The 27992-nt window shown below is 40.7% G+C and overlaps 1 protein-coding gene across 3 annotated transcripts; it reads left to right on the top strand.

Annotated features, from left to right (window-relative positions):
• On the top strand, positions 1–27972 carry LOC144732056 (ubiquitin-conjugating enzyme E2 D2-like). 3 transcript variants are annotated; one of them, XM_078613288.1, is made up of 8 exons: positions 1–225; positions 6640–6703; positions 14815–14846; positions 14974–15051; positions 16296–16401; positions 18859–18952; positions 21759–21840; positions 25311–26237. In XM_078613288.1, exons 1-7 carry the CDS (start codon positions 202–204, stop codon positions 21805–21807), a joined length of 447 nt encoding a protein of 148 aa, XP_078469414.1. In that variant the 5' UTR covers positions 1–201; the 3' UTR covers positions 21808–21840; positions 25311–26237. The 3 variants fall into 3 exon arrangements, with proteins under 3 accessions (XP_078469414.1, XP_078469411.1, XP_078469412.1); XM_078613285.1 differs by lacking the exon at positions 21759–21840 and having other exon boundaries at positions 2–225; positions 25311–27972; XM_078613286.1 differs by lacking the exons at positions 1–225; positions 6640–6703; positions 21759–21840 and adding an exon at positions 12502–12541 and having other exon boundaries at positions 25311–27588.
• The last annotated feature ends 20 nt before the right edge of the window (positions 27973–27992 follow it).

Genomic DNA, 27992 nt, shown 5'->3' with positions numbered 1-27992 from the left:
ACGCGTCACTGTGTGTATCGCTGCGCGGCCGGACAGGAGCCGAGCTTCGTCGCCCCGCGCCGCTCTCCATTTCTCTCCCCGCCGCCGCCGCCGCCTCGCTCTCCGTCGACTCTCTCCGCGCCATCCTTCCTTCCTCTATTGCTCGCCCCTCTTTTCCCCCCCTTCGTCCGTCTTCTTCGTCGTCAACCACGTCGCACGGCGATGGCGCTCAAGAGGATTCAGAAGGTGAGCGCCGCCGCTTGCGTTACTGAGGGGGGGAAGGAGCGAGAGAGGTTAAGGGGGTGGTGGTGGTGGGGAGGGGGAGGGGGGAGTTGGAGTAGCGGGATGTGAGGGGCGGGGCTGTTGAAGGGCGGGGAGGAGGAGGAGGGGGGAAGGGTGTGAGGGGCGGGGCTCACATTTCCCACCCCGCACGCGCTCTGCGCCGGCTCACGTGACACAGCCAACGAGGGGGTGGGGGGGACGGTGAGGAGGGGTTGTACGGGGTGGGGGGGAGGGGTCGCACGGGGTGGGGAGGTCACGCGGGGCTTGCGCAGCCAATGGGAGGCGACGCGGGGGGCCCCATCCGCTGTGGGGAATGTGGCGGTGGTGGCTGCTGCTGTTGCGGTGGTGGCGGCGATGGTGAAGGCGACTGCCATTTTCTCTCGCTCGCTCTCGTTCTCTCGCGCTCCCGTACCGAGGAATGGCCCAACACCCCCCAAAACCCCCTTAAGACACATGCAGCCTGCCGCTCTCTCGCGGCGGCGGTGATGCCGATGAATCTCTGAGAGCGACAAAGACGGCTGCGGAACTTAGCCACTTAGTGCGCACCCAGCACCAACCACGCGCGTGTTACGACGATGCGATGTTACGAACGTCGAGCGCTGCCTCCCCGCCGTCGTTTGGTTGTTGAAGGCGTTTAAGGAACGCTGTTTTAAGCGCTCGTAGCGACTCCCACCATGCCCTCGTCGCTCGCTCCCCATGTTCGCGTAAAAAAAACACAATGTTTGACACAACGTAACACAATCTTCAGTTTTTTTAATGGCATTGGTTTAAATCGATACGTGACGAGCAAACTGGACCGGGTTTTTTTTATTCGGTGTCTTAAATCCGCACGTTAATTGTTGGTGAACCCAATCCGATGTTTGAAGGCCCCCAGGCCAGCAGGGCCGCTGTCGGGTGAAAATGGCTCCGATGTATGTCGACACAAAACAATGACACCTACCAAACACGAACACGTAATGTGGTGTGAAGCATTGACACAACCAGTGTGTGATGTTTCTTTAATGTACAAAAGTCTTGGCTCCCCAGGCCCCCGCCACGCGTTGTCACCTCTACTGTATTGTGGGCATCTCGTCAGATCCATATTATGGAGAACATGGCCCGTTGTCATCATTCCGTATTCATAGGTAACCTTTTTATTACTCGAATGGGACACAACCTGAGCTTCAGTTACGAGGGAATGGCAATACGAGACGATCGGTCGCTAGAGGGGACAGCCTTCAATGGAGTAAGAGGCGCGCGTGGGGCGCGGGCTCCGATTCCTTCATCGGCCTTCGGACCGTAGCCAGTTGTTTCATTCAGTACACGAACAGGAACATTAAAATACGCTTTGAAGATGCGGGCTGTGTCGGGAGGGGGGTGACAACAGCGGCAGCAGTAGCGAGGTTTCGTGAAGCCCGCTTGGCCTTCATAGGCTGCGGGACAAATGCACTGCAAGGCCTCCTTAGCCAAGCCGCCATCTCTCGCCATCTCGTGATGTCACCACCGCCACCGGGCGCTTTGTGTTGTGTCATCGCATAGAGCCGCTCTCTTGGTTGCCATTTAACAACAATTGGTTTGGGATCAGAGGAAGATGAGGAGGAGAAAGCAATGAGGAATGTGTAGCGAAGGATCTGGCCTCTGGGGCTGCCTATAAAAGTCGTGTAATCGGAGCGGCGCCAGGCAAGGCTGGTCGGTGGAAGCGGGATTCTTGAAGCATTTTAAGTGAAATGCTGTTCAGCAAATGATGTTCGCTCCACTGCCGTGTGCTCACCACCACCACCACGTAGCCCCCTGCAAGCTGTTGTGTACATGGCGCTCGCTTGCCCCCAACACTCTCCGGGCTCTGATTACGGCGTCTTTTGTTGTTGCTTTTCGGAGTGAATTGGTCATCGGCAACTGCACACCCATCTCGATCCGTCGGGTTAGATCGCGATTCTGGTCACGAATTACATCGAGGCTTCAATTCTTTTGTCTGTATTTCGGCTCGTGTATTTTATCCGTGGTAGTTTTGTACCGTCACGTTCCGCTTCGTTCGTCACGGCGTAATGGCAGCACCCGACAATGTTAACAAATGCTGACGAATCGATTCTTTCACGCATGATCGATTGTCCGTTTTGAACGTAAGAAAATGTGGCCGTATCCGTGCATGTTTTATTTGGTACCAGTGACGCAACGTGGCAGTTAAGTGACAGGTTAATGCGTATACACCTAGGAACTACATACAATGTTTTTTTACCTTATTTTGGATCACCACTACGTGGCATATACTATTATTCAAATGCGCTGATTCAGCGGTGGAAATTGGACATTAACATGCCAGGGACCAGTATTACTAGAACACCACTCGCTGTTGACTTATTACAAAGTGGTATCCACTTCCTCGACCGAGAATAGATGATGGGGGCAAGCAGCCCATGACTACTGAGATTTGACCACGTGTAACAGCTTGCGTTACCATTGTTATAACCACTCGTATAGGGGCGGGTGGGGAATCACCTATACAGTACCTCCTAAGTTCACAGGAATTGTTAAAATGGGGGCACGGTGACTTCCTCACTCGATGTCGTGTACACATTGCACCCCTCCATGACAGCTGTTGACCGGTTGCATTATATCTAAGGCTTACAAATAGTCGCCCTTTGGCTCTCGCATCTCTATACCACCACAGTCTTTGACCAAATCACTCGCAATATACTCGATCTCGTCAGATCTCGGAAACTAAGCAGGCTTGAGCCTCGCTTCAGTGCTTGGGATTGGCGACTACCATGTATAACACAGGCGTAGGTTGCTGTGAGACAGAGGGCATTACAGTAGCATTGTTGGACTTGTACACCTGTGTTTCGATGTATGTTCCCTGCCTTCAACCTGGACTGACCAGCGTAGAAAAGTGTAGCCATATAACTCCTGCACGACCTGCACGACTTGGGGAAGGCCCTCTTACAGTCGTGAATTGATACAATGGCTGCACATTTCCAAATGTATTCCAATTTAACCTTCATCATACGTGGTGTCCATAAAGACCTCCGTTATTTTAAATGTTATAGACAGCAGTTTGAGTTCGGTCTCTAAAACTGCATTGGTAGTATACCACTTTTAATGTACGAGTTTTAGTTCTCTAAGCCTCCACCTATCCACCACCACACGTCATATCGATGTATGAGTTATATTGTTGTCAGCGTGATGTGTTTGATGGTTTTAAATGCTCCTGTGCTGTTGAAGATGACTAAATAATTTCGACTTTTTGGGAACCGCTTGATCTTAAATAAGGAACACGTTGGCAACATTTTTTTACCCAGGCACTTCAAACTGCCGTCTAATTATAATGCTTTCGTTATGGACGATACTCTTATAGATACACTATTTTTAGCATATCCCTTTCCCCTACATTGCAGCTATATGCTGACTTCGTCATTAATGTAGATCACCATTCCTACATAATGTGTTGTAGCTATGCATGTTTCTCTCTTAGTGAGAATCATAAATGCATGATAGCTGTGATATAAAGGCAGCCTTTAACTATTTTCACCACTTTGAATTTTGTGCTTGACTGCTTCATTGGTCCCACCGTGAGAGCTATTATTCGTTGTCATCCTGCCCATATTGTCAGCAAATTCCTTTCGCAAAGATTGCAGGCCTCAGTCGTAGGATACATTGTACATCTTACAGCCTTGCAGAACATTCTGACACCCACAATTTAAAGGGTCACACTTTGAGCATCTATAGCTGGTAGCACCTTTTTAACGTTGTTAGATTTACATGAGGTAGCTGAGCACATGTACACCAATTTGTTATTGAAGGTTTCTTACATCATCCCTTTCACATCGGGGCATGTGTGTTTGTCTCAGTCGGCACACATCTTGATGTTGTGGAGTTTCCCCATTAACTGGAGAGAATATTTGGCCCTGGAACATGAAGCTGTTGTCTTTTGGTAATTGGCCATGAAGCCCAATGCACACCGCAAGTGTTAAAGGCATTGTCAACATTTTATGGATTGTGTGGAAGGCAGTGTTTAGTAACCACGGCGCCTGGTCAGACCAATAGACCATTTTAAGGCTAATTCCATGACAGTGACGCAAGGCTTCTTGCATTATCCCTTGCATCCACTTATTGGCAATTGTGCGCATCGTTCACCATTTTCGTGTGTTGGTTTTGTTACTGTGCAAAGGACCTCGATGTCAGAAGTACTGAAAGGTCCGTCACTACCGTATAACGCTAAACTTCACCTTGAAACATTACAAAAGGGCCCTTGGCTGTATTGACAGAGAGCGTGGTCTCATTTTATGGCCATATGAATGCTGCTTCGTGTATTACATCATCAGATATAAACGTTTTAGAACTCTGTGCATGAAACTTAAATTACTAATATTAATGAGTATGCAGTATGAATTAATTAGTTCACATTATGTGCAGTTGTAAATTAGGCACATTTCTGATAGTTTAATGAAATATCATGATCACAGACGGTAATACAACCTTATTTTTTATTAACATATTCTTTTTGGTAATTTTTATAAGTTATATATCAATGAAATGTGTTTAATTAAATGAGTCCTTATTGAATTCCCTTCTCCAATGCTGAAATGTGCAATGTTTTAACGGTTATATCTGCTGTACGTTCCTTATGCATGAAAATTATTTCATGTTTATTCAATAAAGAGATTTCGTCTCATCTATGAATATGGCCTAATTAAGTCTTTACTGTGTTCAGGGTATTACATGTGATTGTTTTATATTATTGAGCAGACTACCCTGAATTAAATCAACAAACATTTAAATTAATCCTGAATTAAATAAACACTCACTATACCGTCGATCCTGGACTAGCATAGAATGTTATTGAAATATTTAACAAGGCGCTGCGATGCACTGTTGGCATTGCGTGTGCTTTGTACCTGTCGGCATGAAATTACATATTTACTATTAATGTTTTCTAAATATCTGTCAGTGTTTAGACACTGCATACTTTTTTTTTAAGTTCTGTAAATTAAATATTGGCGATGTAACGGTGCACATCTCCTGTATCTTTCAATTAATTGCCACCTTTTGGTGTTGCGTGCCGGTTCACAAATGTATCCTTTTTGCCTTTGGCGTGCATCTATTGAGCCTCTTTTGGTGGAATGTGAAACAGTCCCTCGCCACAACAAAATAAAACAGTTTATCAGCAGGTCATTATCGTGCCTTCCAAACCAATACATTCTCACGACATTTGTCTCAGCAGACGAACCATACATTTTTTTGGTTGTATAAAACTGAAAACGTAAGAATTGCAAATAAATTATTCACATCAATGATGTCATGCATCTACTGTATAACAATAGCGTTTGATTGATTGGTTCAGTCATATTCATGCTTTGGGATAGCCTACGTTTGTCAAACACATCCAAAACCTTGCCGATCGTGGGGGTTACTGTCTTGAAAATAGCCACAATCGGCATATCGGAGACCTGCAAACTGAAAAGGCACATGGAAAATGGGGTTTGTTTCGCGGTTCACAATACCCCCCCCTCACCTATTGTTTTATGTTACCCTACTTTAACCCAAACATGAAACTGCAAGTATTTTTTAAGTAAGATATGCTAAAACATTTTTTGTGCTAAATATAACTTTAGAGTAAATGTATAGAATTAAAAATATATAATGTCGTGTACAGTACTGTACGCAGACGTAAACCTGAATGACATGTAGAGTAAATGTGCAGTTTGAAAAAGAACAAACTGAAAAGACGTTTACTAAATATGAATGATGATGGCTTGTGCATTCTTCCGCGGCAGACTCACTACGAGCAGTGCAGTTTTTTTTTACGACGCATACTGTACAAGAATCTCGGGTCAACCATGAATGTTCGAGCCACAGGGGCACGATCGGCGAACTGTACTTCAATAATTTTTCATGCCAATAATCAAATCTGCAATTGGTGTAGTCTGAGTGTATGGCTTTATGGAAATATTGTAAGACTTGCATTTATGATACAGATATCATTACCAAGGCCACTGATGGCACCCCACTTAGCCAAGGTTTTTATTTTATTTAAAATATATTCGTGTTATAATGTGTCAGGGTTACACACATGACAGCAAAAATGTACCTACTTTTGAAACCCTGTCACATACCATTCAATGTTGACTTCACAGTGGTCGTCACCTCCATTTGAAGATGCAGAATAGAGAGCAAACCTCCCCAATTGCCATGTGAAGTGGCCCAGTGGAGAGCAGTCCTAACCACTGTGTTTTCCAGCCATCATTGCAGGAGTTACCTATGCTCTTTTTGATTGATTGATTGATTGCATTTTTTGACAAGCCAATGAGCCATGCTTTTGTTCTAGATGACCATTTGGCCTTGCTTTCAAATCCTAATGGCTGGACGTGCTTGTGCTCGTGTGTGTGTGTGCGTGCTGTGCAGGAATTGAATGATCTGGGACGTGACCCTCCAGCACAATGTTCGGCAGGCCCGGTGGGAGATGATTGTAAGTGATGCGACATCAGTACAGTCAACATTCGTGTGAATCTCCTCCATCCATAATACTGTTTGTATGCACCAGTTAAATGTACACCTTAATTATTTATGTAGACATACCTTTCAATGACCACTGTCTCTGTAATGCTAATTACATTTTATTGCAAGTTCTTGTATAACAGGTCATACCTTGTATGACATGTTACACAAAAATACTTAGTTGGGATTACACATAGCAGCATCGCCCCCAACTACATAACTATTGCAGATTATGTGAAACATGGTACCTTCGTGATAGTGTGAACACCAATTATACGAATAATTTTATTTGATAAGCCCTTTGTCAAGCCTCCCCATACCTGGTAGGTCATGGGGGTTATGTAACCATACTTCACGATGGTCAGTGTTAGTGATCAATGTAGGAAGCATAGATGTGGTAACATTGAAGTGCTATGCAAGTATGAATTTTGTTCCACCACTCCACTTCCCATAACATAGCCCCACAGCCTATAAAACCTGTTATGCATGGTGGTTGCCCATTTGTGTCTACCTTGTATAGAAATGTCTGTAAATATGTTTTCGTTACATTAGATTACAAAAGCTTCGTGCTGCCAAAACCCAGTCGTTTGAAACGCTGGTTATTGTTCTTTTATACCCACATATTTTGATTTATGTTTGCATGTGTTACGTGTAATTGTTTATGTGCTGTGTTTCATAATGTAAGATACGGTGAAACTTGCATTATCTGTAATGGTCAGGCAGAGACCCTGCAGTGCCAAGACTTCAGCACCATGCAAATGAAGATACACAATACAAATGGGACTGTGCTACAAAGGAGATATACAGAGCAAAGAAAACAGACCATGCAGATGATTTTGGCACAGATGAGATGGTAAAAAATAATTTATTAGTCCAGATTAGAAAGAATCGGATTAAAATAATAAAAATAATAATTGAGTTTTGGTCCTAAATTGTGACACAATTGAATCGCATTCACAGCCGCCATGTGAATGTGTCTCGTGATTTCACCTGCTTGAACAGGGTTAACCAATCGGAGGTGGGTGCTGGAAAAGCCCATCACAGTAGCATTTGCAGATTGTTTCAATTTGATTTGCTCCTTTGTAGTTATTTTTTTACGAGTGCATGTGTGTACATCAGTAAAGGTGTTTGTACTTCATGTGTGTGCGTGTGTGAGATACTAGTCATGTGTGAGGATTGGTTGGTGCATCGTGCTACAGGCCGAATTACTCAGGTTCAGTTCTCAGCCATGAGTAATGCCATGGGCCATTGGCACCTGCACTTGTCTTGAGACTCCCCCAAGTTTGACTCGACCATCAAGTGATTCCTTGTGTCACCATCACCCGAGACAAAGACGGTTGGGTGGGGTGTTGGTCACACTACCCCTTCATGTGCTGTGCCAGCTTTCGTGGGTGATTGTTAATAGTACTTATTGTATGTTCTTCATGGCTAAGTGGGAGGTCTCTTGTTTCTGCACAAGCAGAGGGTACTGATCAAAACCCATCGTAAAAGGGAAACTGTCTGTTTTCCTTGCGATTGAGTAGTTTATAAGGGATGCTTTTTGCTATATTATATAAGCCACTTTACAAAGTCGACTTCTTAAAACCACCACGCCAAAATGTATACATTTTACCATGAATTTTAATTAGCTGGATAATAAATATAGTTTTGAGCATCAAATCAATATTTTATATGTTTTCCCATCTTTTCATTTTCATGTTAAAATTCAAAGAGGAAAACTAACCTGAACGCACACTTCAACAATATTGTTCCTCCTGACAACCCATCTCCCACTCCTTTGATTACTTTCACTCTTGGCATCGTAACTCAATGCTCTCATGTGTTCAAACGCTTCCTGTGTTGCATTTCCCCTAACTCCCAACTAAACCCCATTACCATTCTCATATCACTGCCCTTCCATTCATATCGTACCATTCCCATCACTCTTCTCCAATCCCTCACTCCCCCAGTCTCTCCTTTCTCCACACTTCTTTCCCACACTAACATTGTCATCATACTTTTCCCTTTCCACAATGCCCCTTTCCTTTACAACGTCCTGTTATTCTTTAGTGACATGTTGCCATGTGATGTCACGCAGTTGCTCTTGACTCCCAGAGTCCTTTCACACTGTCCTCACTCAGAAGTTTCTTGACTCCTTCTGGCTTGGTCTACGTCATAGTGTTTGTCACACAGTCCTTCCCTTTCTCCCCCTCCACTCCAAACTTATTAACCCTCCTCTCTCCAACCAGACCCTCATTTATTGCCAAAAGACATGACATAATCGATGTGGCATTACTGTTGTGATGTCATCGCATATGCACAACGTCACAAATGCATCCCCCTCTAAAATGTTATAGAGCTATTGCAGGTCATAATGCCTTTAGGGATTAAAACAATCTTATCATTTCTGTACCCTCATCAAATTCAAATAATGCATTTAGACTGTTTTTATAATGTGCCGAATGGCAATTACCTATCCATGTCTTGGGAAAGACAAGCCCAGAATTGAGTAGGAAAGAGAACTCCCATGATGTTATAAGCTCAATACAACAGTGAAGAGATGTAAGTGATACAATAATATTTGCAAGATCAGTTTCAGTTTCATTTATTAGGTATATGTTGAATGTGTATACTTATAGTCACTTTTCTCTTCAAGATGTTAACTCGTGAAAGTTTGATTGACAACAGCTTGCATGCCCAGACACCAGCCTTTAAAACACCCCATGAAGATGTGGTGGTAGTGCTGGATGGTCCACATGCTGGAATGTTGTATCCTACTCATCGAGCCACACCCAGACATTCTACTCTCATTAAATAGCTCCCTTGTCAGGTCGGCAGAATGAACTGTGGCAGATAATAAGTAGATTACCATTGTTAAGTGTGGAAGAGGAAGGAGGCACTGACCGCTCTGCATGTGATCATATAGTGATAAAAGTGGCCTATATATGCCCTGCATCCAATGGTGAGCTGCACTGGCAAGAGAGCCTCAGTTTATACTTCTCAGGCAACTTCATAATGATGGAGGTCAATCGCAACACTTATACCTCACAACAAGAAGGGCCCGGGTTCATTTTCTGACTCGGGTGTTTTTCTGCGTGAAATGTGTATGTTTTCCCTGTGTTCTGCATGAGTTTCCTCCAGATTCTCCGGTATCCTCCCATTGATAAAAAAAGCATACAATGCATCTGGAATTGGCTCACAAACATCCCAATGCTGAAAAATTACCTATAAAAGACTCGATTAGGATTACACAGAGCAACATCACCCCCCTCAACTGCGAAAATCTTAGCAGGACTCTCCTGAAAAGTTGAGACCCCATGAGGCTTTCCTGGGAAAACAAGTGTAATAATAGGACCAATATGCATAATTTGATTTATATTATTGGACGTTTTATGAATACCTTACAGTATAGTCAGGGCACCCATCATATTGTGTGTTATATATGGCAGACTCGTCATAGAAATTATGTTGTGCCCTATAATATCTGTAGAGCTGTCAAATTTTCGAATGTGAACTATCTCAGCTAAAATCTTGATTTGCCTCTTAAAATCGAATGTAATATTAACACAGCATCGGCATGGCTCGTACAATTGTGCTGCTTATGCACACTATTTGTCAAGGTCATGAAAATATTTCATCTGAATGATTGCATGCCTAGTCCTGCTCACATGAGTGTTGGACTCTTCTTTAGTGGCCCTAAGCCATTGATGGAGATTCCTCAATGCTACGGTGGAGTCATTATCTCTGTAGTATAACCATTGGTGGTTTCCCATTAAATGATGATGGCCCTTAGTGAACAACAATGACAGTATATGAATCAGGCCCTAGTTCTAAATAGACGTAAGTTCACTGCAACAATACTGCATTCTGGAACATAAAAAAAAGTTGAACACAAGCCTATTATGAATGTTAGCTTGAAATATCAACACCTGTAGTAATAAGCTCCGTAGTACTATACTATGTGAGTGTCGTTATTGCTTACACTGTTGGTCTGATCCACTGCCTCCAAGTTAGCCTGCATTAAAAATGGGAGATGGTCTGGCCTGGATCTGCCAAACCCTCCCTCCAGTCCAACTGGTTTAGTCTTGTGGTGATCTTGATAGCATAAGCCAGTCTTCCTTAGCCCAATATCTGCAACATGAGATCAGGGCAAATACTGTTGGCGAGTTTCCGTTTGGGTTTAGCACATAGGTAGGCAACTAGTCATGTACTTGTGTAATCGTGAAGTTTTTGCCATTTTCATAGCTCAAAAGCATTAAACAGCAGTGGCAGCATGTTAAAATTGGGAGATACTAGTTTCATCATGAAAGCCACGATTACCTTCCTCTCTATATCATTGGCAGTGGCCTGGCAAGTGTAGCCTGCCTAACCACATACTTCACATCCAACCGCCTTATTGTGTTCCACTTGAGCAATCTTCATCTTAGCCCACGTTTGCATCAAAGAACATGTGGGCCTTGCCTCCCTGCCACACGGCCTGTCCATGTGGGTACGCGATGTATGCACTTTGGCCTCCATTACATGCCAAGAATTTGGAGCTAGGCCCTACTCTTCACCACAATCTATCCCCGCTTTTCCCGCAGCTTTGGCCTGCCATGCACACCAATGCTTTTGCACCTGGCCCTAACGCACCATTGTGACTTGTCCGCATGCGCAGTCTGCTTTTAGCCTGGCTGACATGGCTACTTCAGGCACAAGGCCTCCATGTGGTGTTACTGCAACTACAGGAGTGCACTTGCCAAGTGTGTCGAGCTCGTTGCAAAAGTGCCATAAGTTGTTTTCTCTACCTCCTTGTGCTTGTGGTGGCCCCTCCTTTGCTGCTTTCATTTGATGTGGACCCTCTGTGCTTGATTTCGAGGTTGCTCTTGGTTGTGTGCCAAGAGTGACCCCTTGATAAATCTGCATGTTTGTCCTTAAAAGGTTGAGACTACCACATAGTTGGTGGCTTTATGCTGCAATGGCACTCATGCTTGCCAATTATGTTTCTCATCGCTAATTGTAACCTCCACAAAACATGTTGAAGATATCCAGGTGATTTTGTATTAGGGATTGCGCATGTGTCTTCATGAAAACAGGGTAATTATCATCTTGGATCTTAAACCGGAGGGTAATTATCAGCCGATTGCCCTCCTTCCTCACTATGATAGTTTCAGGTTTCCACTTTGAGCAGCTTTTGGAGCATGTACAGTACTTGTTCCTTTTAGATTAGACATTGACATGAACTTACATAAACTGGACCTAACCGGGGCTGTGCTGTTACCCAAAGGGGACCTAACCATTTGAGATGTCCAAGGAAATTGTTATTTTGCTTGTACAGAATTTCATGAGTTTCCCAGCCTCCAAAAACAAGGTTTATCATCCAGGCCATTTGTATGGTGATGACCTGGAAAATGACTCCATCGGGATATCGATGTTGATGACGGTTGCTCAGTAACTTCAGAATCTCCTGGAGTGACTGAACAGATAAGAGTTCCAGTCAGGTAATTTCCATCTTTGGAATTTCGGGAGGGTACCGGTGACATGGTACAGAAAAGTATATATTCTTTCCACTCATTTCCCAAGGAGGACAGGGAGGTTTTTTTATAACTATGTATGCTTTCAAAAAATAAATCATGGTAAATTGTGATTTGAAAATTACATTCAATGGATAATCATGTCGTGGGCTGCAAAAACGCTGCATATATAGCAACGTGTACTTATAACCATGACATGATTCATAAAGTAGTCCCATTGAATTGAAAGTGAATTAAACAGAGCATTTGTTTATGTTTATTTTTTGTTGCAGTCTTGATCTTGTAGCATCGCGCAGTCAGTGTCACAGGCTTTGCAGGTAAAAAGTAGCCTTTCCAAAGCAATGACACTTCCGAAATAATCCACCCCTGCGTCGGGTTTCATTAATGCACCATATGTCAAAATCGAGAAAGAAATGTATTTTTTAGTGAACAACAGGCAGTGTAAGTTGCCAGCTGCCTCCGAATACATTTAACAATTAAAATTTACACGTTATTTTTTATGATGCAAACAAAAATTCCAGTTGGCTGAAATGAGACAGAATGGAACCAGGTTGTGTAACAAGGTTTAAAGCTCAGACTTTATAGAAAAAAATATATATTTAATTGTTGATAGAGAAACTATTTGGTTTTATATACACTTTTGGGGGGCAATTGTTGAAGGCACGTCAGGCAAAATATTAGGAAATTGAGACAGCTGAGCAGGATCGAATTCTTTTGTGAAAAATTATGTAAAGTAGTGAACCAATGTGCTTGCAAAATCAAGTTTTCAATCCTTGCACGTTTCCATTCATGACATGGATTAATAAGCATTGATACTGCCAAGGAAATGGAATGAGCTGGAAAGTGTGCAAAGAAGCATTGGAAGCACAATGATTCACCAAGAGACCAAAAGAGCAACACGTGGCTCAGGGAAGACCTACAAATAAGATGCATCATATTGACTTTAACATCCAGTGGGCTTGGGTAGGACTTGTCACCAGAAGAGCCGATTGACAAAACTGATGCCAGAATGGCAGCCCCGAGACAGCACCGGAGAATATGCCAATTAACATGCAACGGTGAAATGGATTGTGGCATCACAAAACCGTGAGATGCATCCAAAAGTGTTTGGAGGTCCTTCATCTTACAAGGCATAGAAGGTGACGAATGTTAATGACTCACAAAATGTTTAAACAGTAATACACACAAGGTCAATCTGATGTGTGAATAGCTTATGATTAGTATAATTTAGAAACTATTACATCCTTTCTTAACTGGTCTGCTGTCAACTTCTCTGACCTGTAATTTTAAAAATACATTTTGTTTGATTTACTAGAATAAAAGGTCCTGCTTAGCATAAAAAAGGAAAAACAGTCTCCCGCGGTGATGTTGACCGTTGACCGTACTGCTTTGTTACAAATTTGCCCAAGGGATGCTCAGGTTATATTCAGTTACCAAATGATATCATATAACATGTTTTATAGGAGCATAACATGGAATGTAAAGTGAAGATGAAGGTGTTGTTGTTGGCCTTTGTCTTCTCTGCAATGTTTATAGGTCATGTGCATAACAGGAATACTTGCCCACTTACTGACCCCTTTGGGGGGTAATGAGATACATGGATATGATTTTCTTTAAAAAAAAATTGCATCTGGAATAGATATGTTTTACATCTTAAACTTTACGTTGCTACTTACCTATATCACCGTCGTTTCATCTTTATTGTATACATTTAGAAATGTTGCCAATTTAAATACATTTTCAATTTGAAGTTATTTTCAAAGCCAAGGATGTTTTTGCCAAACAAAATTACATAATGGTGTAGAAATAAAATAAAAATATACTCATCCAAATACAACAGCTTGAATGATGGCGTGGAAAATTGCATGTTCCCTTTTGGAGTGCCATGCCACCATTATCAACGTGATTAGAATTTTCTTCACGTTGTACCTTTGTTGGCTGTCTTGATACTACTACATTGGCTCCAAGAAGGAAAACGGGCCCAGTGTAGCAGTGAACAACCTTTCCAAACAAATCAATGCAGGACATTTTCTCTGCGACTTGAGTTACATGTAAACAAGGCAAGCTTTTAGCCTCGCTTGAATGATCACGTACTGTTTATATTTTGTATTTATGACACTCGTGCCCAAACGATGAAAAGTGCATCGTGTTAATGTCTTCACTGGTTAAGTCGCTTTTTTAGCTGTTGTGTGGTAGACTGGTTTGTCCATTTACTGTGAGGTTGCAGCACATGTGCCTGTCCACTTGGGTACATTTGTAATATGTATTAATCGATTGGCAATATATCACAATTTGATTACAGATTTAATTTAAGTGAATTCATTTTGTTAGTAGTTTCTTTGATGTGAACTGCATTATTGTGTATCAAATAAATGTAAGCGCCGTTGCATATTGACAAATAACAAATCCTAATCCTTACCACAGAGTCTTTTTGTAAAATGTTTGCAGGTGTGCCACGATGAGCTTAAATTCGATTGTTTGTGATGTTATGCAGCCAATTGACATTACTGCTTTTGCTGGTTCTGTCGTTTTATGCATGGGAAAATATTACTGGCTCACATTGACCCTACACGCGTATTTGTTGTTGCAGTGTTTCATTGGCAAGCTACAATCATGGGACCTGTAAGTATTGATCTCTCCCAGAGTTGTCATTCATTGGGTATACGATGAGCACCTGGCTGGTGTCTCTTGCTCAAGTCCATTTGTTTCTTCATGTTGTTTTGAATTTGTTTTTTTTGCTGCTCAACAGAATGACAGCCCGTACCAAGGAGGGGTGTTCTTTTTAACTATTCACTTCCCCACAGACTACCCCTTCAAACCACCAAAGGTAAATGCTGACTTCCTTTCCAATAGACATACACCTGCCAGGTTCTTTGTTTGATTATTATCTAGGTTGAGCTCCAAACATATGCAATTTCACATTTAACCATGTGAATGTGGTTTGGAAGTAATTAGTGACTAATATTTGATTGTTCAAAAGGTTTGATTTGAAATGTAATATCACCCCGAGTCAAAGGGGTATTAAAACACTTCATAAACAAATTGAAAAATGTGTTGGCACTTGTATTGATCTATCTTAATTGAATTTACTCGAGCTAAAGTTACTCTTACAATAAAGCCTTTTTAATAATGAAAACTGAAATGTAGCAAAAAAAGTTTTAGAAAAATTATGTAAATAACAAACTAATAACCAACAAATCTGTTTTTTGATAAGATTGCTGCACCACCACAACAATGATGGATGTGTTACATATTCTGTTCAGTAACCTGGATAAAGAATACTGTTGCTGTGCCCTGTTCCTCGACTTGTCAAAAGCCTTTGATACTGTTGACCATGATCTGCTACTCGCCAGACTTGGTCAGCTAACATTTTCAGACAATGCAATGAACTGGTGCAATGAACTCGTTTAAGTGTTACCTTTCATAGCATTCTCAAAAGGTGTGCATAGTGATAACATTCTCATCCACAAATATGAAAATGACTAAGGGTGTTCCACAAGGTTCCATGCTGGGTCCAATTATTTTCTCATATCTAAATAATCTTGGACTAAATTTAAATCGTGCTAGTATCGGGTTAATCTCCAAAGAAAGTCAAACAAAATCTGATTTCAACTTAATTCAATGTCTGTTATCTGACATCCATGGGGAATGGAGAGTGCCGGTTTTAATCAAATTATGCCGGTTATCCGAGTGTCACCAGCTTTTCCAAATACATAAAATCTTTCAATACATAAACTAAGCCTACATTTGTAACTATGATATAAGCAATAGTATACTACTTGGTTCTGTCGGTAAAGTCACGTAGAAGGGAAATAATAAAATATTAAAAATAAAACATAATAAAATAAAATTCTTACGATGTTTCGGCCACAACGCAAGCATCCGTCCTCAGGTGAAGAACAGCCCTTCACCTGAAGAACAGGGCTTTAAATCGAAAAAAAATATTATACTCTTTTACAGAGGCACTCACCAGTCGGTTGTAGAGCATTCTAAGTTGATTGTAGAACATTACAGACCTTTTGACGTTTTTCTTTGTTTCATTGCCTTTCACTTTTTCCCTCGTGATTCAAGGTCGCGTTCACAACACGCATCTACCACCCAAACATAAACAGCAACGGCAGCATCTGTCTCGACATCCTCAGATCACAGTGGTCGCCCGCCCTTACCATCTCCAAAGGTAGCGGTTTTTGTATTCGCCTGTGTGTGCGTGACTCGGTAACAGCCATACAGATTTGAGATGTGGTCACCAAAGCGGAATAGAATACATGTGGCTTTCTGTCACCAGGGCAAGTTGGATATTGTAATATGCAGCAGTTTTTTTAACAAGCTCCTTGAATAAGTGGTGATATTTTTACTGCAGAGACTACATTGTATGTGCTATTTTCCCTCCCAGTCTTAGACATTTAATTTAAGTAAAAATGAGCGTTGCATGCTCTATTTGAAATTAAACTCACATGTTTGTTTCCTGGTTTTCACGAGGTTGCCATGGTGACGAGATGTTAACTACCTCGCCTCTTATGCAGGAGGGCATGGGTTCAATCCCCGACCCTGACGCCTGTATATTTGGAGTTTGCATGTTTCTCCCCGTGGTCGCGTAGATTTTTCTGCGGGTCCTCCGGTTTTTCCCTCCACATTTAGAAACATGCGTTTCGAGTATTTGGCTGCTGTAATCTCCACGTGATAAGCCACTTCATTGAGCTATTATTTGTGTGGCCAGGTATACGTCAGTGGGCCTTACCTAGTAATATAAAAAAAATTGTTAAGTTTAGTTTTAATAGTTTCTAGTTTAGTTTAGAAATTACGCGGATGTACAGATCAAAGTAAAAGCAATTTTGTAAAAAACTATCCAAAAACTGCATTGGATTGATAGTTTTTGATGACCTTGGTTAGTCGTGTTTATTAATACACTGCTTTTATACATAAACATACATTCCTAATTGTATTCGTGAATAGAGACAAAAAATAATAATTTTTGATGAGTGGAATTTTTGCCACACCAGTACATCTAAAGTTTCCATAAATAGCCCAGGTTTTGACATTTTACCCTCTCGAATAGGTCCTTAACAACCTTCAATGCAAAAACACAATAACGCTGCCAAAAGTTGCAAAGCATAATGTCATTGGCAGACGGCTTAAGCCTTGTATGTGTACATAAAACAAAAATGCTTTCATTTTGTGGAAAAAATATTACCTAAGATGTTGCAATTAATAGCAGTTGGTTTAAAAATGATATTTGATTGATAGTATGTTGGTCTTATGAGCAGGGGACAAGTTCTGGCATGTCTTGTGGGTTTCACGTTACAATAATGAACATAACTGTACCATTAACTGACAGAGCAGCTGTTATTTGTTGTAGCCTTGCCAACAATACAGTGTGTTCACGAAACGTACTGTTCACGTGAAGGGTGTAGTGAATAGTGTGTTTGGTGTTCGCAACTAGAGCATTTTAATGTGTAGAAAAGTAGGACGCGTTTAAAAAGTCTAGGAGACCGTTGAGGCCACGTGATCACTATAATTAGCGCCATGGCGTGGTCTATTCTTAACCTATTTCCTTTACTGGATGCTTCTTCATGCACGGCAACTAAACAATGTCATCCTTCTCGAGTCCAGGAATGCACAACAGCGTTTTTCATCTAGATGGAAACTTTTCAGCTGGAATAGCTTTCACTCATTAAATGTTTACACTTTTTAACTGTGAGATGGCTATAGGTTGATTTAACAACATTACTCCTAATAAAACTTGTTTACAGAGTTAATTTAGATGTCTATATAAAGGCTGGCTGACTATTAAAAATGTCATGCCTGTTTTTAAATGCCATATCATTTATGTTATGTAATCGGTATTTAATCAATCCTGGCTGCTATAAAAAATTAGATAAATAAATGTATAATTCACTTATATTTCAAATCGCTATTCCTGTTTGAGATGCAATTTCTCTGCACTTAAAGTACCATTGTAAAATATAATGGTACATTTGCTGTGCCAGTTTATAGTCTATTGACTTTTTCGGTAGCATTGCCTCAAATACTTCATTTTACTAACTTAACCATGTAGAAATATGAAGTTGGAATGAATGAACAGTACATAAACTGTCGATTTTGTTGAGTCAAAATATTCAATTCCACTTGCTGTTTGGTTTTGTACTGCCTCACAGAGTGGTGTTAGTGGTAATAGTTTCACCTCAACCACCAGTGTTAATCCTCACCCAATAATGCCTTGAACTCTCCTTTATCTGATGGGTCTTTCTATATATGTTAGGCTGAGCTACCCTTGGAGCTACAAATAATTTCCATGTGGACCCTTTATCAGGTGGTTTGATTATATTTGAGAAAGACCACTAATAGAGCAAGAGCAGATTCATGGATAGTGTGTGGTGTTCTTTCAAATTTTGGCCCACAGTTGCATTACTTGAGGTATATATTTCGATACTTGCACTGAACTTTAATAAAAAAAAATGTTGACTGCTGCGAAAATTACGAGAGGGTCAGAGAATGGATTTGAATTACAATTATTTTGTGTTATTCCATTGATGCTTCTATTTTACCACTGTGGTTTGCGAGTAAGTCTGCGCCCCCTGGCGATGTTGCTAATTCATGTTCTGTATGAATGCTTCTTTATCGTGTTGTCGTGCAGTGCTGCTGTCTATTTGCTCGCTGCTGTGTGATCCAAACCCAGACGATCCGCTTGTGCCAGAGATTGCACGCATCTACAAGACAGATCGAGAGAAGTAAGTTCCTTTAAACCCTTCTACTCATCTCAACACAGTGGGGTGGGCGGGAGGGGGGGGAACTAAAAACTATCGCATGTCAACTGCTGTACCCACAGTATTAGGGTGTAAAAATAGCCATATATATTTTGTGTTGCATGTGTTTCTCGAAGATGTTTTGTCGGAACTCACAAAGTTAATTTCAATGACAAACAACTTTATCGCGTATGCGCACAGGTCAGCAACCTGCGTGCGGCTCTTGAAGGACTGCTTTGTAACGTCATTTATTAAGGACCACCGTCTTGTCTTTACATGCATTGCGGCTCTTAAAAAATATTGAGGTTTTTATCAAATTTGAAGAAAAAAATGGCCCCCTTGTTATTTTTGTTGCCGCCCCCTGCTTAAGTTAAATCGTGCTGTCATATTCTTTCCTTTAGAAAATACACGACTGAGCAATCTTATCACTTCAAATTTGGTGCAAACAAATTAAAATGTCCCTTGCTGCAAATGCATGAGTAGCTCAGAGCTCTTATGGTAGAGTACCATAGTTAGTATGTTGGGATGTAATTCAGATTTTGACTTTGAATAATGTTTTCATATGCACCATGTAGCCCTCAACCCAGTTGTCAAAGGTTGCACAAGAATCTCACATACTTAATTTTATACGTAGTTATGAGGCAATAGGTATGGCAATAAGAAAATATTATATTTTCCAGTGAAGTTATACAGTGTCTGTTGGGCACATAAGGCATGTACTAAATAATTATTTCAAGGCAGCCCAGTTTAGATTTTTGAGGTCATAATCGGGTAGAACTCCTCCATTGTTGGTAGGGAAATTGCTATTGGGGAATTTACGTTTTAATAAGTAATGTGTTAAGGTGAAGTGGATATAACATAACTGGGAGGATGACATTTTAATAACCTTTGTGATATTTTATCTTCAAATGTTACTACTCCCAGTGTGTTTGAAAAGTAAAATGGTGTCGTCTTAATGTACGATCAATGTGTGAAGTGTTTCTGGTGAATCCAATTTCCAGGATGCTGCTTGCTGTTGTTTCCAACAGTGCATGAGTCAGACAAGTGGGCATTGCACTTGTTACTCCTCAAATACATGGTAGTCCCTTCGCAAGCAATCGTGCGTCACTGCCAAGGTGTTGGCAAATCGTATTGCTCTAAAACTTATCACCAATTATTACTCTGAAAACCTACTTAGATCGTTTAACCAGGTGGGAACTCAAGAGACTAGGATGAGTCTCATTGGTAAGAGTTACCTGAGCCATCAAATTTACAAAAGCGATTGAATAAACTACTACTGTGTAATTAATAAATCGGAGCCAAAAACTAGCATGTTACGAGACAAATCAAAAATACCATGCAAACTTAACTCGGTATTATTTAAAAGTATTTTCCTGCAACTTAAATTGATTTGGACATGTAAGTTTTAAAACTATTCATCGTGCAATAAAAAAATAAGATGAACTATATACTCATCTTAAAATACCCACTTTCTCCATGATTTACACTTTTAAATTAATATCTTATAGACTGTGACATATGTTGTTGAACCTTTTAAACATTTTAGGCAGGTAAATGAATCGATCCCTCTGTCAGAATGTGTTTTCCTCTACCCAGATAAATAATTTCATAAAATAATTTATTAAGAATTATTTATGATCAGGTCAAACATTACACAGCCTGATTTGCATATATGGCGGTCGCCTTGCACTTGTAGCCATTGTTTAGATATTTCAGCTATACAGACACAAGCACTGTGGTTGTATCTGAATACAGGTTGCTCGCTTTAAGTAATTTTATCTTGAAAATTGTGCATGTATTTCCAGTAGCTTATCGATAGTGGCTTAATTGGAACAGTTTTCAGTATTTTCAAATTAATATGAATTATTTCTTCATGACGCAACTCAAGAATTAGTGGTGTCAGCATTGGCAAATCAATTTTTCATAAGCATTACGAAGGCAATCGCATTAGCAATGCAAACAGTGGGGTAATTGCTCTGCTACTACTGTAAAAATAATTTACTTCTCATAAAACTATGTTAGAACATTCCAGTTAATGTGTTTTATGGAGGTATGCTATGCATCCATTCACGTCATCACTTTTTTACATGGTAGGTATTTTTAATACCAAACACCTTTGATTGGGAAGCTAACAGTGGATTCTAATTGTGTACAACTGGTAAACCCCATTTAATGTAGGACACTTGCACAAGATGGACTCAGTCAAGTGTTGTTGGGTTTAATCACTACTGTCTCCTGAAGGCAAGGAATAGGCTTCGAACAACCGAAACCGCTGCTCGTAGCCTGGAGATAAAAACATATTTGAATCAGCTGTTGTACTTGGCATTCCATTGGGTGGCACATGCCTTTTAATACAAAGATTTTTTATAAAGTGGACAACATTGTAATGTAAATTTGCTAAACCATTCGTACTGAAAGGCCAGGCTTAGTTGCTGGTAGTCCCACAGCAATAGATATTTTTTATAGTTTTCTATTTAGAAAAGAAGACAATTTCCCAAGCAAAATTAGGAGTTTGCTAATGGAAGCAGATGAAAGTTATCCATGTTTTTTTTTAAAATAAAGCCAATTGGGTTCTGTACCCAAACAACTGCGAGCTAAAACGTACTCGTTTGCAACGATAAGCATACTTCATGATAATTACACGTGACGCAATCCCCATCGGTGAATTTCAGAACTTTCAGCCATTCATGTTGATCATTAGAAATGTGTGTTTGTACCACGACATGCTTTTTGTCTGCCTAGTCATCTTTACACTGGGGTGTGTGGATGTTCCATTGTGCCGGCCCTGCAGGTATAATAGGATGGCGCGGGAGTGGACAGAAAAGTATGCTATGTTGTAGTGGTGTTGAGGATTGGCTGACCAGGTGCTCCGTGTGAGTGGCTTGTGAGGGATGGTTGCATGCTTGCAATGGAGTGGCTTAGCGTTTGCATCTGTGAGCGTTGTAACTTAAAATTGACACATGGGTGTGGTGGTGTTGCAAGGGTCCTCTTGAACAGAATTGGTATGCACACCTTGACTCCTAATTAAGCAACTTACTATTAACAGTGGTGTCAGCATTGAAATGTTACTCTTGGAATATGTGGGAGGCAGAATGAAATAACATAGTTGCATTCAATATTGGCATGCGGAGAAATGTGCCTCTTTCATGCAGATTTCTTAGGCTAAAAAAATATTTGAAATCTACAATGCACTCTCTCAAGTAGTTGAGGTGTTTTACACAATTTTGTCAAGCTGACATGTTAACATGATCATCTTCACCACTTTGATACATTAATTTGTTTCAGTAACTCTCAGTGTGTGTGTTAATAAAGTTATTTTAAGTTGAATGTTACATTACAAATGCAGTCTGCCAGGTGATGGCAATCTGTCTCAGTGGCTCACTTTTTTCTGCTTTGATGGCCTAAAGTTTGCCAGTCACATTTGCTACAAAATGGCTCATGAGATTTGGGTCCATTTCTCATAGTTCTGCAAATAGCTGGTTCGAGATGGGCTGGCGACTATCAATGCTGTACTCACCAAACATTGCCTGTTTGTATGCTCCATTTGAAATGAGATTTAGAGATTGGGTGGGGGATATCACGGCAAATGTAGTTACTCAACATTGTCTGCTTCCAACTAGTAAGAGACGGATTCCACCCATGCAGATGTTCACATTATTGTCTTGGAAGAGTTGTATTATCCTTCAGGGTAAGGAATATGTTCTATACGATCACAGTTTAGTTGGTCTGAAAACGTCCAGGTGTGGCTCAATGCCTTGTAGTTTTTTTTTTCTCACCGGTCACATTTGGACTTCAAAATGGTAATAGTGACTCATAAACAACACCTCCTTAGTTCTCAGCGCTGAAAGCTTCTGTCTACTGGCCGCTTTCCTTTCACTTCAGACCTGCCATCCTTGAATTATGCCCCTAATAAAATAAACCACTTGGTCACTCCCCTTGTTTTATTGTGCCATTAAATACACATGCTAACTCGAGGACAGTAGAGGACACTAACTTGCACGTTCAGGATACACTGCGTACACTTAGCAGATAAACTGGACGCATGCTCAGAATATTCAAAAACTTCACGCAACTCGACACTAACCTCCCCATAAACTACTTTAGTTTTCTCGATGTATGCATGTGCTTCTTCACGTAGCCTTCATGAAGGCTTTATGCTTTGTATGGCATACTTTTAAACACAACAGTTCATATTAAAATCTTAAGTAAGATGCATTTGAATTCTATTGGTTAAAAACATGTGCTGCTACAGAAATCCTGAAACAAATATCGGAGTTGACGGGTACTTTTGAAACTAACACATTTATTTCAAGAATGTAATAACCGCGTGACATGCTGTTGGTTTTGTTTCAATCAATTGTCTTTAATGTTGCATACTGTGCATGTTTATGCAGTGAATATTGATCTAACAGGTTGGAACATATATGGTGGTCACAAAAATAACATTAAAAGCAGACTGAAAGTTATTGTTGTATTGTCAGATGTGGATATATATAGTACCAAAGCTTCTTATGGTCTTTCTTATGGAGAGTAAGTTCATAGCCAGCATGGATAAGTCTATTCAACATACTTTCATGTTAACAGTTGCAAAGTTTTACACCGTTTGAATTAAAAGTGTTAATTTCATACATTGCATTCTGATAAAAAGCTAAACATCTTGTTTCTACACATATGATTCAAGGCAATAGTGTCTTTGTCAGCATCAATAACCTATTATGCATTCGTGATGTTATTTGCTCACGCTGAAGCGCATTTGGATTTCCACTAAACATAGCATATACTAATTCTTTACCTAACTTGTAAAAACAGTTGTCTACAACGTGCCTTTAAAAACAAATGCTCTTTCACCTAAACAGTAGTGTATGCATGTTTGGATGTGCCTGGTGTTTGTATTTGTCTCAGTAACACAGTGGACGTTGCTGTGATTGCTCAGCTAATGCTTTGTTTCCATGACACGTTTAAATCATGTCCAACTCTTGGCTGTTCTTGGGGTTTTTATCCATGCCTCCCTATTGCCTAGTTAAAATCAGGCGCCAATACTGCAATAAACATTCTGCAAGCATGACAGAGGAGTATCCTTTCAATTGCATGCCGTGGCCCTGGCACCTGGCTGACAGTAAAAATAATCGCGACTTTACAGGCAGCCATGGCCCCAGAATGCTTCCTTACCTCACTCATTTAGCTGTGTTCATGAGTGAACTGCTACGAATATATACATATTTAAAATGAATGCTTTTACCCACCACCCATACCCTGCCTAAATTTCTACCCCAGTGAAGGTGTGCCCTCCCAGGGTGCATCTCTAGGTTGTAGGTGATTTGGGGGAGAAAAGGCCTTGAGGTGTGGTGAGTTTTAAGGGAATATAACTTGGAGGAGATGAGGCCACTCAGTCAATGGGTACGCATCTCAGCCTGACTCGGCCTAACTTGGGCTTGATTAAACAGTTCTATCGTGTCTATCACGGGTTATTGAACCATATGATACTCTTTCGGTAAATTCACGTAGATAGAAAAATAATAAAAAATCACGACGTTTCGATCGTAACACAAGCAATCCTCTTCAGGTGAAAAAAAATACAGCAAGCGGACTGCTGAGGCAGGAAGAAATGTAGCGAGAGAGCTACTGCAGCCAAAGGTTATAGAGGTTTGAGATGGGTACAACCCAAGGGTAAGTGGGCGGGGCAAGAGATGGAATTTGCAAGTAAATGCAAGATCGCAGAGCTAGGTATACCTAGGCCATTGTGTTGCTAAAGATTAGCATGGGTACATACTGAGCAATCGTTGGAAGGACGTTATTAACCAGGTAAAGTCATAACTGGCTGATGCTTCCATCCTACCTGCCCATGTTAGCAGCTATTTCCGACTCTCTGAGTTACATTACCTTGTTAAATGTCTTTACATTAACAGGCTAAATGTCTCACTAACAGAGCTGCTGCTCATCTCTAATCTCTAGCAATACAATGGCCAAGGTTTTCCTAGCTCTGCGATCTTACATTCACTTGCAAATTCCATCTCTAGCCCCGCCCACTTACCCTTGGGTTGTCCCCATCTCAAACCTATATAACCTTTGGCTGCAGTAGCACTCTCGCTACATTTCTTCCTGCCTCAGCAGTCCGCCTGCTGTACTTTTTTCACCTGAAGACGATTGCTTGTGTTGTGATTTTTTTATTATTATTTTTCTATCTACGTGACTTTACCGAAAGACCCAAAGAGTATGGATTCCTGCAGTCACGAAAGCTTTAAAGTCAACATATAATACATCTTTTTTAAAAATATGTGACAGGACAATGGTGGCACTTGTCTTCATAATGCAATTGTGTGTGCGTGCGTGTTTCTCATTGCAGATACAACAGAATAGCCAGAGAATGGACTCAGAAGTATGCGATGTGATCAGCACGGATAGATGTGTACGGTACCCTGCCCATACCTAGAGAAGGAAGAAAAAAAAACCGAGAACCATCTTGAGTCTGCATCCAAAAAGAGCGAAAATGCTTTCAGTGGCCCAGCTGTTTAGAAGACTGCTCCCCCTTCTCCAATTTATAATTTGATGACAAAGGAAATGCGTAATTTTCTAACTTAATACCGGAGTGCTGCACACTACCAAGTCTTTAGCGTGCAAAACCAGTCAAACTCTTCTTGTCCACTGTACATATAGACCACTTCTTCATTCTATCCAATGTTATGAGTGAATGCTAGTCAACTGTGTTTTGGCCTCCTGTCTGCAGCTTTTGTTTCCAACTATAGGAATACAAACTTAAAGGCCATTATTTCAAGGAGACTTTCACGGTTAAAGGATGTGCATAATGATCACCTGCCTCGTTGTGCAAAAACAAACTTTCCACAGTTGCAGCTTTTGCAATCGGGAGTAATATGGCTCTGTATAGTGCAACATCATTGCTAAATGCTCTGCTGCTTCTGACATGTGGCGGGAGGAGAATGGGTGATCTTAATGATTCAAACAAGCACTGTTGGCTCGCACATCTTGGCAGTACTATTAAAAGTATCAAAATATTGACTTAAGTGTAGGTTTTTGAATTAAATATGTTACGTGCTTTGCTAATATCTTGAGTTATGTTCAATTAACTGGATAACACTTAACCAATTAGGTGGTTGGAAACATATAGCATTTCCCTTATAACTAAACATTACCCATCCCAACTGCCCGCCGTCTATACTGAAATAATACGGCACACTTTTATGTAAAGTGAAAATGCATGGTGTTGTATAAAAGGGACATTTTACTGTATATTAAAGTGTTGGCACTCTGGAAACGATGTAATTGTATTCTGCTCACGCATGTTTTTCAAAAATGATATTTGGCATAAGTAACTTTGTAGTACATGTCTTTCAGTGAAGACGTGATATTAGGGAATCATTTAACTAATGTATTGAGTTAAACGGGCAAAGAATGTTATGTTTCTGAGATGGGTAAATGGTTTTTTTGTCCATGAATACTAAAATTCCACCGCATATAAATTAATAATTCCCATAGCTTTATTTTTTTCTCCAATTTTTATAGGAAAAAAAGTCATTGTATAGACATTGCTTTAGGCTTATGTTTTGCATGGTCATTGCAGTAAGTAAGCAATGGGATTGTAGTTACTATTGCTTGTTTCGGAATTCTGGTGGAACTTAACCCAAAGACTAAAGTGTTCAGTACTGCACTAATGAATGCAAGATGCTTGAGTGCCCTGACCTGTTAAGGCACGTAACCCTTGTAGAACGTGTGGCTTACGGGAAGACATTGGTGCAGGTGCTTGCTCTCTCGCCTGCATTAGGTGAAATGCAGAGGCTGCCACGATTGGACACGCAGTACTGTTGACTTTTGTCCAGTGAAACGAAGTGGCCAGTTAAAAACGGCACAGCAATTGCATTGACTGCAAACTTTAAATGAGCTTGGAGCTGTGGATCATTTTTTTTGTTGTTGTAACATCCAACTGTTAATCCTTTGTGCTTGTCGGAAAAAGAATCATGCACATTGTTGCTCATAACTTGGAAACGAAAAGTAGGAATGGTTTGTGTTGCGTAATGTACTTATGTCTGAGCTCTTGGCATTGTTTCATGGTTTAGATTTTGGAGTGTTCACTTGTATAAAAATGTGTAGTTAACCCTTGAATGGTGCCCCCCCCCGCCCCTCACCCCTTTCTCCCAACCCACGTAAACGAAACGCTTGAGAAGCATGCACGACACATAGTTAAAACAATGGCATTTCCTTTTAAGAGTAAAAAAACTAGAAAGTGGCACAACAACATACCCTGCAATTGAGGGGTGTTTTTTTGCAAAAAATACGGCTCCCTTGTCACCGTGTCACTTATTTTACGAGTACAAACGAAGTCTGCTGCTGTTTTGTAAATTTAAAGATGCTTTGCCCAGCCAGGCACTTTATTCTGTTAACTCACAGCACTATTTTAACAAATACTAGCTTTACGTAATGCAATTCATTTTAATTGATCGCGACCTTTCGGTGGTTCCAGCTATGGGAAATGTGCAGTGCTCTTGTGAAGCTGGAAAATTGTTCGCAAAAAAAAACCTGTATTCATATGAAGACACTGTCATTGTATCTACTCTAGTGTAAACATCTTGCTTTTCAAATGAATAAAATCTGTGTGCTTTGTTAAATTATTTAGGAATAATTTGTATATCCTTTTCGTCATCTTTTTTTATGAATTGATTGCAGATGGGCTTTTAAGATCGATCAAATGGCCAGCCCCAAAAAAACACGAGTACATTTTATAAGGAGGCATTGCTTTTGGCTCTTTGGTAATTATCAGATAGCCTCCCCCCCCCTGTTTATTCGAAATGTTTAGGGTAACCCCTTTTGCCCATAAATACGCCGTAAATACCTTGTTTGCAAAGCGCTCATGTAAGGCTTGCTCTGTTATAGCATCTGGCCTGTAAATTGGGAAAGCATCTTTGAAGTGATGGTTGTGCCATTTTAGACAGCTGGAAAATAATTGTGCGAAAACATTACACCAATAAACTTTTCTTTCTTTTCTTAATAATCTACTCATAGATTCTTGTATTTC

Source organism: Lampetra planeri, chromosome 41 (assembly GCF_965212315.1).
Source record: "Lampetra planeri chromosome 41, kcLamPlan1.2.h2, whole genome shotgun sequence".
Taxonomy (NCBI): domain Eukaryota; kingdom Metazoa; phylum Chordata; class Hyperoartia; order Petromyzontiformes; family Petromyzontidae; genus Lampetra; species Lampetra planeri.
This window is presented reverse-complemented; position numbering and strand designations above follow the sequence as displayed.